At 47.7% G+C, this 13911-nt stretch overlaps 1 protein-coding gene across 6 annotated transcripts in view; it reads left to right on the top strand.

Moving 5' to 3' along the window:
* The window catches only part of LOC106580854 (alpha-actinin-4), a 40408-nt gene that overhangs the window by 13783 nt on the left and 12714 nt on the right, over positions 1-13911 (top strand). For 3 of the 6 annotated variants that reach the window (XM_014162343.3, XM_014162341.3, XM_014162346.3), the window contains exons 2-8: positions 10286-10400; positions 10729-10848; positions 11663-11749; positions 12676-12763; positions 13241-13319; positions 13414-13495; positions 13815-13900. In XM_014162343.3, the coding sequence (XP_014017818.1) occupies positions 10286-10400; positions 10729-10848; positions 11663-11749; positions 12676-12763; positions 13241-13319; positions 13414-13495; positions 13815-13900 (657 nt within the window). The remainder of the gene's footprint in view (positions 1-10285; positions 10401-10728; positions 10849-11662; positions 11750-12675; positions 12764-13240; positions 13320-13413; positions 13496-13814; positions 13901-13911) is intronic. The other 3 variants (XM_014162344.3, XM_082966538.1, XM_014162342.3) reach the window with 1 other exon arrangement.

The raw sequence follows: 13911 nt of genomic DNA, 5'->3' as shown, positions 1-13911 counted from the left end.
CAGAGAGATTTCTGCATAGTGCATCTTTATGTACCTTACTGTGATTGTTTCCCGTTTTAAAATGGTAGAAAAAAGAAACCAAAATAGCTTATTAGTTAAGAAGAGCAATTTCTCAAGCAATAATTCTGCTAGGACGGTCTGGGAGTGGTCTGAGCGGGGAGGGGAAAACTGGCTGCTATTGGCAGAGGTTGGGAACTTTGTTATTGTTCTAACTCATTTTCCACCTGGTGATGTCACCGGGCAGGCAGAAACTCCATCCCACCAAAACAGGCTGAAATGTCAGGTGGCCTTTTCAAACAACTCTTACACTAAAAGGGCAGTATCACATTTTTCACAATTTCACAGTATCATTACAACCTCAGTGTGGAAATGTATATAAAACACATGAAAATCACATTTTTGACAGCGCTGGGCCTTTAAAATTAGGTTAGATCTTTTTTTTGTAGGTAGTTTTCATCTATAGCATCACTAACACGTTAACATATGTAGCTTAAGAAACACGTTTAATGAAATCAATAATTTGCTAGTAACAGATGACATTCATTCTGTCAATCTCTGAAACTCACTTAGATAATACCTTTGCTAGTGGTAGCAATACAGAAATGCCAAAGGTGGTGTGGCCTTTTTATATTCACAACCACATTCCTGTAAAGCTTACAGAGAATCTCATGTTAAATACTGTTGAAGTAATATGGCTACAGGTTCATCACCTCACCTAAAGCCCATTCTGGTGGGAGCTGTTTATAGATCACCAAGTGCAAGCAGTCACTATCTGGATAACGTGTGAAATGCTTGATAATGCATGTGATATCAACAGAGGTATATTTTCTAGGTGTTTTAAATATTTACTGGCTTTCATCAAGCTGCCCACCGAAGAAAAAAATTCAAACTCTAACCAGTGCCTGCAACCTGGTTGAGGTTATCAGTCAACCTACCAGGGTATTTACAATCAGCACAGGAATGAAATCATCAACGTGTATTGATCACATTACTATTGCTGCAGAAATGTGCCAAATCCATCAGATGTTATATTAGCCATATTTAGGAAAACCAAAGTTCCAAAGGCTGCGCCTAATACAGTGTACAGGAGGTCACACGTGAAGTTTTGTGATTCCGATGTTGATGTAAAGAATATCTGTTAGTCCGTGGTGTGAAATGAGGAGCAACCAGACGCTGCACTTGACATGTTTATGAAATTGCTTATTCCTGTTATTTTCTTAATGGATGCATGCTAATTAATGACTGTAAAACAGTTAAATCCCTGTGGATTGATGAATTGAAAAATGATATGGTTGAGAGGGATGAGGCAAAGATAAATTACAAAGATTGATAGTAAAAAGCTTTGGAGCACCTTAAATTACATTTTGGGCACAAAGGCAAACTCAGCTCCATCATTGATTGAATCTGATGGCTCATTCATCACAACACCCACTGATCTTGGCAATTATTACTTTAATGATTTTTTTTCATTGGCATGATCAGTAAATTTAGGCATGACATGCCAGCAACAAACACTGACACTACACAGCCAAGTATATCTGATCAAATTATGAAAGACAAGCATTGTAATTCTGAATTCTGTAAAGTGAGTGTGGAAGAGGTAAAAAATAGTTTATCAGCAATGACAAGACACCGGGGTCTGACAACTTGGATGGAAAATTACTGAGGCTAAAGCAGATGATATTGCCACTCCTATTTGCCATATCTTCAATTTAAGCCTACTAGAAAGTGTGTGTGACCTCAGGCATCTGTCTAACAGAACACACAGGGTGTTTCTTTAATGGAAGCCTCGTCAACATAATCCAGGTAGAATTAGGAATTCCCCAGGTTAGCTGTCTAGGGCCCTTACTACTTTCAATCTTTACTGATGACATAAGTTAGCTATTTTTTGTTGTTGTGACAAATCATTCACTAAACCTCAACTAAATATTGTAATGACTAATGTGGAAATTGAGCAAGTTGATCTAAACTGCTTGGAGTAACCCTGGATTGTAAACTGTCATGGTCAAAACATATTGATACAATAGTAGCTAAGATGGTCAGAAGTCTGTCCTCCATAAAGCACTGCTCAGCCTTCTTAACAACACTATCAACAAGGCAGGTCATACTGTTCAGTCGTGTGGTCAGGTGCCACAAAGAGGGACTTACACGGAACCCAAACCGGCTGCGTGCGCGCGCGCTATCGTGCATACATTAATTTTGTTCCCCTACACCAAACGCGATCACGAAAAAAAACCCATAAAAATACACCTATGGAACAGCGGGGACTGTAAAGCAACACACACACACACACACAGATTTTGTGTTGTAGATATGTGGTAGTAGGGGCGTGAGGGCACAACTTAATGTGTTGTGAAATCTGTTGTTAATGTAATGTTTTAAATTATATAACTGCCTTAATGTTGCTGGACCCCAGGAAGAGTAGCTGCTGTCTTGGCAGACTAAATACAAATAATAAGTGTTCCCCCCCCACCACACTTCAGTCGTTAGAGGTCCCTCTGACTGCATGGCCCCTTCTGGCCTCACTGTTCTTCCTGCGTTTTTTCCCATAACTCCATGACCCAAACCAGCCGCCTCTCAGAAGTTTGCTCTCGATAGACATAGCTGGCATTCCTGACATCTCTATCGTTCTAATTAACATGACAGTCATTCCTTCGACGGCTCTCCTGGCTCTCTTCACCAACCCTCCCTCTCTCTCTCCCTTTTCCCCTCACTTTCTCATCCCTCCTTTCCCTCCCCTCCACTTCCCTGATTTGAAGGGGGTCTATACTGGACCGCAGATAAAACGAATGGTGCACATATTTGGAGATTCCCTCTCAGGTCACAGCCCCAGCCTCTCATTAAACACTCTTTTATCCTCTCATTGAGCAGGGAGGGGGGAGGCTAGGGTGGGCGGCCATATTGCCTGTGTCAGCTGAGCTGCCTGTGGCCTACATACTTTACCCAGCTGTGTCCCATGCTGCTGAATGGATGCTACTAGGCCTGCTAACCTCACTGTGACTGCTGCCTGGTGTCTCTTTATTGTCATCTTTTTAAGGTAACTGAGAGTCTCTCATAGGACTGCCTGCTCGGCCCTGCTAAATCCTAGGCCAATAACTAGAATCTCAGCATGTACGTCAAATGTGTGTGTCCATTGTCAGATGGTTGTCTAATTTGGTCTGTGTATTGTCAGATGGTTGTCTAATTTGGTCTGTGTATTGTCAGATATCTAATTTGGTCTGTGTATTGTCAGATATCTAATTTGGTCTGTGTATTGTCAGATATCTAATTTGGTCTGTGTATTGTCAGATGGTTGTCTAATTTGGTCTGTGTATTGTCAGATATCTAATTTGGTCTGTGTATTGTCAGATAGTTATCTAATTTGGTCTGTGTATTGAACATACAAACATTGAGCAGGTGTTTAAGACTTGACTATTGTCACAACATATAGGCTAATTGGCAGTTGTTGCCTTTAAGCAACAGACTGTGCTCACAGTGCTACTATTGACACACAACAGTGTATCCTCACTGTCCTGAGTGTTGACATGCTGGTCTGTAGGACGTGTGGCCCTATCCTGCTCTACCGCTGTAGCTGGACCTCTCCTCCCAGCCTGTCTCATCCCCCCAGGTCTTGGCTTGTAACAGAATCTGGCCCTAGGCAGGTCACTGAAAGGGTTAACACCGCAGTAGAGCCCCATTGCTCGGTGAAACCCAACCTGGCCTCTCACAAAGACAGGAAGCCACATAAATAAATCAACAAATAAACACTGCTTCCCCCTGCTGGAATTTTCTACCGTGCGCGCAATATTTTGCCCCCGGTATTTACTCTCTCTCTCCGTTCCCCCCCCCCCCCCCCCCCCCCCCGTTGCAGGAGACTTCAAAAGAAAGTCCAGTAACAACATGGCACTGCAGCACTAATACTTCTAGGTCACTATTTCTCTTTAGGCAGAGCTTCCTCTCGTTGAGTCTGACCTGGGGACAACTCTCCTGCCCACCATTGCTGTGCAACACTGTGTCCCACTCCCAAGTCTCTCTCCTTCCAAAGTGTGCAGTTGTTCACGTCCCTTCATAAAGAAATTGAGCAATCTCCCACCAGCCCGTGCCTCCACCAATCCAATGCTTTTATGTTTGTGGGCTGTAGTGAACCTCAGGAGGGAGCGATTTATTGGGACACATTCTGAGACTCTTCCCCACTAGAGGTGTACCCTACACCCATCACATAACATGAGGTGCTGATCATGTGTGGATCACTGTCATGTTGCAGGGCTTTGACACTCATGTTACGTTGTACCTTCATGCATCATGTTCACACCTCAACCAAATCGCGTTTCCTCCTCCTCGTCATCACTAGAGATGTCAGGATAAACCCTCATTAATCAGACTGTCTGCTTCTGTTTACAGCAGTTTGCCCTAATGGTCACTTCTACTGGCAAACTGAAACAACACTTTCTCACTGGATGAGAATCTGTACTCCGATGAGTTCCTCTTTGTAGTGATGGCTTGTCAGCACACGAAGAGAGGGAGGTGTGTGTGTGTGTGTGTGTGTGTGTGTGTGGTATGTTTTTAGTTTTTTTTCTGATCACCTGTCCAGACCTGACAGGGTAATGAGAGCAGAGTGACTTCAACACCAGGACATACTCTTTAAAGACTTCTGTAATAGATGGCCCTTCCCAGGGAGGGAGCGAGTCGCAGGGAACAGCCCAGGGCTTCTGTAGTATAGAGGCAGGATCAGGGAGGGAGCGAGTCGCAGGGAACAGCCCAGGGCTTCTGTAGTATAGAGGCAGGATCAGGGAGGGAGCGAGTCGCAGGGAACAGCCCAGGGCTTCTGTAGTATAGAGGCAGGATCAGGGAGGGAGCGAGTCGCAGGGAACAGCCCAGGGCTTCTGTAGTATAGAGGCAGGATCAGGGAGGGAGCGAGTCATAGGGAACAGCCCAGGGCTTCTGTAGTATAGAGGCAGGATCAGGGAGGGAGCGAGTCATAGGGAACAGCCCAGGGCTTCTGTAGTATAGAGGCAGGATCAGGGAGGGAGCGAGTCGCAGGGAACAGCCTAGGGCTTCTGTAATACAGGGGCAGGATCAGGGAGTGAGCGAGTCGCAGGGAACAGCCTAGGGCTTCTGTAATACAGGGGCAGGATCAGGGAGGGAGCGAGTCGCAGGGAACAGCCTAGGGCTTCTGTAATACAGGGGCAGGATCAGGGAGGGAGCGAGTCATAGGGAACAGCCCAGGGATATACTACTCAACCATTAACCATCTCTAACAGAAAGTCTCTGGGAAATGGTTGAGGGTGAGTGCTCACTACTTATGGTAGCTGGCTAGATTATTGCCATGCATGAGTTTGGACTGGAGACCGGAGCTATGTAGATTGAATCATGGTCTGTAAGGCCTACAGCAATAAAAACATGCTGGCCATCAAAGAATCCAATTCCCTCAAGGTTGCCTTTTGTGTTGCTGTATTGAGTCAGTGATAAAAGGTGGGCAACATGGAAGAATGGAAGACCAAGGTGGAGTGGTGCGTCACTGTCTATGGTAGAGCTGACCTTGAGAGAATGCTGATATTGAACAAACAGCTGTTTATGAATTCAGCTGGAGTGTGGCTCTCTGGCTCTCTGTGTGTGTGTGTGTGTGTGTGTGTGTTGCAGAGGCTGAACACTGGGGGAAATGAACCCTGCCAGTGCTTTTGCATTTTAGTGCACCCTAACTCTCACTAGTCCTGTGTGCCCTATGGATGTGCTGATGCTCTGCATGGTTCCCTAGGGTGGGTGGGTGTGTGTGTGTGTGTGCGCGCGCGGCAAGGTGAGAGGTGGTGTTATAGAGCAGCAGGGTGTGTTTGTGTGCCTCTCCCCTAAAGCTTCCACGGGTAGATGAGAGTCGGCACTGTACAGCCATCCCAGATTACATAGCTAGCCAGCTCCCCCACTGTGTGTCATGTTAAGCTCTGTTGGGATACTAGGCAGGTTCGTTCTACAAGGAATGTCTAAAATGAAACCTGGGCCCGTATTGATAGTGCCTCAGATCAGGAGTTTTGATCCGTTTTTTTTTTTTAGATCATAATGAATCCGATTAGAAAGATGGGGGGGGGGGGGGGGGGGCGGACCTGATCCTAGATCAGCACTCCTACGTTGCATTATGAATACGGGCCCTGGTCATTCTTCCATACATGTATTGATCCGAATGGCCAGCCAGTCAGGCGTCAAACTCCCCTGAACTTGAAGGAAGTGTTGCTGGATAACCAAGCTTCCTCCTGCTCCAATGCTATTACTCCTAATTAATAGTCAACTAGTGAAATAGTGTGGCAGGTGGGCAGGCTCAATGAGCTACCTGTTAGTGTGTTTGAACAGAGTGGCTGTTATGCGACTACTGCCTGAGATGATGGGCACCTCAGACCTCTAGTGCCTTGGCCACCAGGCAGACCTAGCTAATTGAGCCGTAGCCTAAGAATAGGTGGCCTTGTGTTGGCTGAGGTGTTGATGACTGACTCCCAGACCTCTGCCTGCCTGCCTGCCTGCTACCTTCCACCCCCCTCCCTGTACTCACCCCCCTCCCTGTACTCACTCACATGTGGACGACACACTCCTCTGCTGTCGCCTCTGACGAAATCCTCACAGGAGCTCCATGATAACACAAAGCCCCCTCCACACCTCATACAGGAGCAGTTATAATGATGACAATAACTTTATAATCACTAGCGTGGGAGCTTCCTCCCTGTTAATTGGTTTCCTCACCTCTGTGACTGTTGAGAGCACACACTCCCAGTACCCACCACCAGGCCATGTCCCTGACTGGGCCTGTCAGCCGTTGTCCCGTAGGCCTTAAGGACTTTAGTGAGCACACATGATTGAGGCGTAGCTACTGGCTGATGCTCCCAGAGCTAAGCTGGCCCTGCTGCATGTTGCTGCCTGCCTTGTTTTCTGACTGGGAGACAGCGTGGACATGTACGTAGTTACAGAACGAGCACAATATGGTGAGAGTGTGAGCTCATCAGTGAGTGATTGGGTAGGCTGTCATTCATTACAGCAGTGGGGGGGGGTCACATCATGGAGTCATGCGGAATGCACGGCGGTTGTGCGATAGCGTTGTGTTGCGAACCTACCTCATTCTTTCTAGGTGCAGCCAGCCACACCCTTACCTGTTTTAGTGTGTCACAAAAGCAGGTGTTTGATTAGGGTGCTGCGTGCGTCGTCAGGGAGAGTGTGTGTCAGAAGGAAGAAATGGGTGTGTAGGTTGTCAGTTCTTGCGTCTCCCTTGCATTCCTGCTCGGGGAGTGCTGGTGGTAGGTTGGCTGGCAGGCAGAGACCTGAGTTGTCTATCTATCTACATGACCCTTAAGTTAACCATTGTGTGGCCAAAGGTGACCTTTTTCTGTGGTCAAATTGAGCAGAACACAGCATAACTCTGAGTGATTCTGGTCCTCATTAGTCAAGCGTGGACATACCGGTAGCTTTGGAAAGATAAATGCATGACTTTTACCTCCAGATAGTAAGACACTGTCTCACGGTTTCCTCCCGGCTGTTGCCCTGTGTGCGTGTCCAATTTTAGTCCAGGTCTTTGTTTGTAGACTGAGAGAGCAGAGATCCCTATAATCCACTTGACCTGTTTTACTAGGACCTGTCCTGAGTGGCAATGATCCTGCTCTGTCCTTCAACATGACAACAATAGTGTCTTCTAGTTGTTAGTGCTGCACACCTCATGTACACTCCACCTGCACACTCCACCAGCACACTCCACCAGCACACTCCACCAGCGCACTCCACCAGCACACTCCACCAACACGTACCTGTCCATAGAAGGGCAAACTATTTGCTCACTATGGAAATTGATTCAACGAGGTGAGGTGTAAAATGCCATTGCTAATGCTAACAGGTCTGCCATGCCCAATCACTTCCTGACTTAGAGATACACACGTGTCCCTGTGTGACATCATGCCTGTTAGGGATATGGCGCCAGAGCCTTGGTGCTTCCTATTAGGGTTAGTAATAACCTAGTGGTGTCGCTGAACACTGTTACCACAACAAGGAAGTAGAATACAATAGATATTTTCAACTGGTGGTTTTGTATCATACAGGCTATTGGTGTCTAGCTAGAGTAATTGGAATGTGACCTGGTTTACTGTCTATGTTCAAGTTAGTTTGTTGTGTTGGTAATTATCTGTGCATGTTAATGCTGCTGTGCAGCACCACATCCCTGCTCTGTTACAGATATCTAGCTACACCGTGCGGGAGCATTGTTTGCAGGGGATGTTTGGGTGTCAGCCCTCCTCTCCTGCCCCACCCCTGTCCCTGTGGGTCCTGGTCTCGCTCGGAGAGGGGCTGGAGGGCAGGGAGGGTGCTGAAGGGACTCATTATATACATGCTGCTCAATGTTCGCTCGGAGAGGGGCTGGAGGGCAGGGAGGGTGCTGAAGGGACTCATTATATACATGCTGCTCAATGGGCCCTTTGTGTGGCTGCCCAGTGGAATGGGGAGAGTGGCAGGCCCAGCACCCTGTCATAATGTTGTCGTACTTCAACACACATCGTAACACCCTGCCATGCCTATCCTAGGGGGAGGGAGGGGAGACTGGGAGGGATGATCAACTGATCCCAACTCGGGGTTGGGAAACAAGGGGCGAGACGATGAAACAAAGTTATAAGGGGGGAGGGCCAAGCGGTGTGTTCAAACGTTAGCTCATAGGTTGAATGGAGCCATGGTAGGTCTCGTTGACTCTGGACAAGGAGAGAGGCGTACGAGGGTTGGAGGCGTACGAGGGTTGGAGGCGTACGAGGGTTGGAGGCGTACGAGGGTTGGAGGCGTACGAGGGTTGGAGGCGTACGAGGGTTGGAGGCGTACGAGGGTTGGAGGCGTACGAGGGTTGGAGGCGTACGAGGGTTGGAGGCGTACGAGGGTTGGAGGCGTACGAGGGTTGGAGGCGTACGAGGGTTGGAGGCGTACGAGGGTTGGAGGCGTACGAGGGTTGGAGGCGTACGAGGGTTGGAGGCCCCTATCTCTACTGTTTGACCCACTCAGGAATCGGTGTGTTTTATTGGTGTTGATGTTTATTACAGAAGCTATGTTCCAGTCTACTACACCCACAGAGTTAAGAACTGCAACTGCTACTCTTGTAATGCCGTTTCTGACTGATAAAGAATAACCCAGTCAGGAAGGAACACTATTTAGCTCACATTTCAGACGCTTGCCTAGTTTCCTTCTCTGTGGGATTTTTTTCTTCCTATTTAAAGAAAGACAAGGAGTTTGGGGAGAACATTTTTAACCTTCCACTAATGAATAGTGTGTGCCACAAGTTTTCAAAATAAGCAGATTCAAAACACATGTTTTCCAATTACTGTCACTAGAAAGAAAGTGCCTCGTGACTTAATGTTGTTGGGATAAAACGCAAAAAAAAAAAAATATTTGGTGCTGGTCTAGTTTTTAATAATGTGTACAGTTAGCCTGGTCCCAGATCTGTTTTGGGCTATTATGTCAACTACTTGTCATGCGAGCCCTTTTAAAGAATACGCCACTGAACACAGAAACATGTTCGGCATGACAGTGAGGGACGAGGAGTTAACGTGATGGTACAAACGGATATCTGACCATGATAGCGTACACTGCTGTATAGCAACCTTACAGCTCACTCACTTATCTCATGAAGCACTCTGGTAAATACTGACTGTTAGTTGAATTAAAGAGATCAGGGCCTATATTCACAAAGAGGCTCGGAGTAGGAGTGCTGAATTGGGATCAGTTTTGCCATTTTTATATCCTAATGAATAAGATTGTATGTCCCGGGGGGAACCTGATTCTACATAACGCTTCTATTCAGAATTACGTCAACCAATCACGGCGCACTTCCTGCCACCTGTAACCTACTGTCTGTGCCCTCTGAGGAACTGCGGCTCCCCTCTTCCTGTTTTCTGTTTGTTCCTCTGCCTGTTTTTTACATTTTTATTTAACCCTTATTTTACTAGGTAAGTTTACAGCAACGACCTGGGGAATAGTTACAGGAGAGAGGGGGGGGGGGTGAATGGGCCAATTGCAAGCTGGGGATGATTAGGTGGCGGTGATGGTATGGACAGCGGGGTTAACACTCTTACGATAAGTGCCATGGGATCTTTAGTGACCACAGTGTCAGGACACCCGTTTAACGTTCCATCCGAAAGACTGCGCCTTACGCAGGGCAATGTCCCCAATCACTGCCCTGGAGCATTGGGATTTATTTTTTTGACCAGAGGAAAGAGTGCCTCCTACTGGCCCCCCAACACCACTGTGGTTACACCAATCTGTGACCTCGCTTCCGCCCTCTCTGACCTCACTTCCTGTCTCTCTCCAGACGTTCACGGCCTGGTGCAACTCCCACCTGAGGAAAGCAGGCACGCAGATCGAGAACATCGAGGAGGACTTCAGGGATGGCCTGAAACTCATGCTCCTGCTGGAGGTCATCTCAGGTGAGCCAGCCTATTGTCTTGATCATCATGACACATACCTACTTTACTGCACTCAGCACCAATCTACTGTGGCAGAAAGTGCGGTGCCAGAAAAGGACTCTTTAAAGCATTAGTGTCCCCTGTTCTTTTGATACCTTTCAACTAAGTAGTCTGGTCGTAGGCCATGGTTCTGGCCCTGTAGAGGATGCTGTCTGTTTTGACTGTGAAGGTTGGTACTGTGACTTTAAAAGGAGCTGTGCTGTCTGTTCTGCTGAGACAGTGGAAAGGGCTGTTTTGTCATGGGACTCTCTGGGCTCACTGCATTTTGTGTGTGTGTGTTCATCCACAGGGGAACGGTTACCTAAGCCCGAGAGAGGCAAGATGAGGGTCCACAAGATCAACAACGTTAACAAAGCGCTGGACTACATCGCCAGCAAAGGGGTCAAGCTGGTGTCCATTGGCGCAGAGGGTCAGTTTACAACACACACACACACACACACACACACACACACAGAGCATTGACAAACAACTCCAAAGCTCACAGCATCCTGCCAAGTACATCTCCCACTCGGGAGCGAAGTCATTTGGCTGGAGAGGAAGGGAGCTCTGGAGGAGACGGAGCAAGAGCCCTTCAAGGCCAGTAAATCAGCAGGAGAGTGCACGTCCAACTCTGCAGCCGTGACAATGACCTTTCTGCTCCAGCTATCATGACAAACGGCCCTGCCAGCCTCCACCCCTCATTCCTACTGCATGATACACACGGCCTAGTTGTCAGAGGTTCAGCTTAGCCCCCTAGCCCCACCACCCTGACCAGCAGCCCACCACCCTACACTGCCAAAGGTCACCTGCTGGAACACCCTGACCCCAGGGAGAGGGACAGAGAGAGAGGCGGACAGAGATGGAGACCAGGACAAATGGCAAGTGAGAGATCGAGGCAGGCACAGAGAGACTGGGGGATAGAAACTAAAACACTGACTCCATGATGAAGCGTTGGAGGGTCACAGGGACAGACGCAACCATTGTCTTATCTGTTCAAAGCTACTGTAACGACTTGGGACTTTGCTTAAATGCATTTTTCATGCTGTACCCAGCCCATCACTGTTGTATATGCACTATAAATTACATATTTTAAGTCTACAAATATATGCAGAACTAGTCCCAGATCTGTTTGCACTGTTATGACGAGGAGTTGACGTGATGTCACAAACAGATCTGGGACCAGGCTAATGCATAGGAGTTGATACTTACTGTATTTATGAGTGATTATCTTGTCTCCTCCTTAGAAATTGTGGATGGCAACGCCAAGATGACCCTGGGAATGATCTGGACAATCATCCTCCGTTTCGCCATCCAGGACATCTCTGTGGAAGGTCAGTCTCTCTCTCGCTCTCCGTTCGTCTCTCTCCCCATTAGACCTAGTCAACAGGAAGCTATTATTTAATCGGCCCCAAAGGTTGCTTTAGAAAACACTTTGCTTTATGTTCTTCCTGTTCTATTTGAAATCAGAAAGTCATCTGGAAACGGTATAACTGGTTTTAAAGAACATTCTTTGAACCTGGGGGATGATACTGTCCTTAAATCACCCCTCGTTCATTAGATCCATTGCTGCTCCATGTTCTTATGCAAGGAACAGAGCAGGCATGTCCCTCTTCCTCCACACACACACACACACACACACACACTCCTATTCAAAACACAGCTGTGCTGAGGGGATTCCACCGGGAAGTGGAGTGGAAGCAACTGGGTCTCTCAGATGCAATGCATCTCCCCTGCTCTGAACTGTTCTGTTGAGACCACAGGAGGTTGAGTGAGCCGAGCCAAGTGAAGACAAGTCTGGCCTACATGCCTGTTCTGCTCTCACTGGTACTTGACTAAGACAGACAATGGCAGGAGAGCTCATTAACCCTAGCTTCCCCAGCTCCACTGCACTCATCTGTGACCGGGAGAGAAGTTAAACACGTTAGCTATCTATACTGCACTCTCAAACATGGTGGAAGTTCGGTCTAGGCTGCGTCTGACTCTGGTCAAAAGTAGTGCACTATATAGGGAATAGAGTGCCATTTTGGACATACCATATACCCTTCTAATTCTAATCTGGACTTCGAAGACAGTTCCACTGCTTTTTTTCCCTCCTTCCCCTCTAATCAGGGACTGATTTGTAAACCTGGGACACCAGGTGGGTACAATGAATGATCAGGTAACAGAACCAGCAGAACTTCATACTCCAGACCTCCAGGATAGGGTTTGTATATCCCTGCTGTAGACTGTTATCTAACTCTCCTTCTCCCCTTTCCAGAGACCTCTGCCAAGGAGGGCCTGCTGTTGTGGTGCCAGAGGAAGACTGCGCCCTACAAAAACGTCAACGTGCAGAACTTCCACATCAGGTAGCTGCGCGCGCGCACACACACACACACACACACACACAACCTCGACAGGAGCTAGACGTCATCCCTGACTACAGAACCTGAGACCGGGACAGGTTACAGTATTTCTCCAGACATTCTTGTTTGACCTCTATAGAATTCCACAGTAGTGAAGCCTGTTCAAACACTGCGTTACCCACACACTCAGCAAACTCCCCCAGCGCTTCTAGAAAGGCTGCCCTCTGCTGGTGACACGTAGGATAGACGTTAGAAGTATGTGCATAAGGGAAAGGGGGATACTTAGTCTGTTGTCCAACTGAATGTATTCACCTGAAATGTGTCTTCTGCATTTAACCCAACCCCTCTGAATCAGAGAGGTGCGGGGGGCTGCCTTCATCCACATCCACGTCTTCGGCGCCCGGGGAACTGTGCATAACCTATCTATGTGCTTTGTAGAAGCGTCTTTCTGATCTCTCTCGCTCTCTCATATATTGACAGCTGGAAGGACGGCCTTGCCTTCAACGCTCTGATCCACAGACACAGGCCAGAGCTCATCGACTACGACAAGCTAAGGAAGGTGAGTGGATCAGCACATACTCCGTCAGCACATCTGGCTTTGAGTGCATGCCACTTCCATGGCTTGTTTTCTCACCCTCTGATTGGTTGCTCAGGATGACCCCTTGACCAACCTGAACAATGCCTTTGAGGTGGCTGAGAAGTACCTGGACATCCCCAAGATGATGGACGCTGAAGGTATGCACGGTTACTCTTGTGTGTGTACATGTTCATATTGTATTCATTCATCTCACTGCTCTTCCATCCCATGACTCCAGTGTGCAGGTGGATGTGTTGTGACATCACGGCTGCTGTGGTCATCCGTACACACGGACCGTTAACCTCAGTCCCCTCCCTCCCTTCATCTCTCTCACCGTTTTATTTCCTTTTCTATCCTCCAGTTTGTATACCTGTTGTAAAGTGTTTTTGTGTCTGTCCGCCTGTGTGTCTCCCTCTACATGTGTAACTATCCCTGTCTCCGTCTGCCTGTATGTGTGTAACTGTGGTTTCCCTACAGACATTGTGAACACTGCCCGTCCGGATGAGAAAGCCATAATGACCTATGTGTCCAGTTTCTACCATGCCTTCTCTGGAGCCCAGAAGGTACCCCATTA

Source organism: Salmo salar, chromosome 20 (genome assembly GCF_965601325.2).
Source record: "Salmo salar chromosome 20, fSalSal1, whole genome shotgun sequence".
Taxonomy (NCBI): domain Eukaryota; kingdom Metazoa; phylum Chordata; class Actinopteri; order Salmoniformes; family Salmonidae; genus Salmo; species Salmo salar.
The sequence above is the reverse complement of the archived record's forward strand: the minus strand, read 5'-3'. Positions and strand labels throughout refer to the sequence as shown.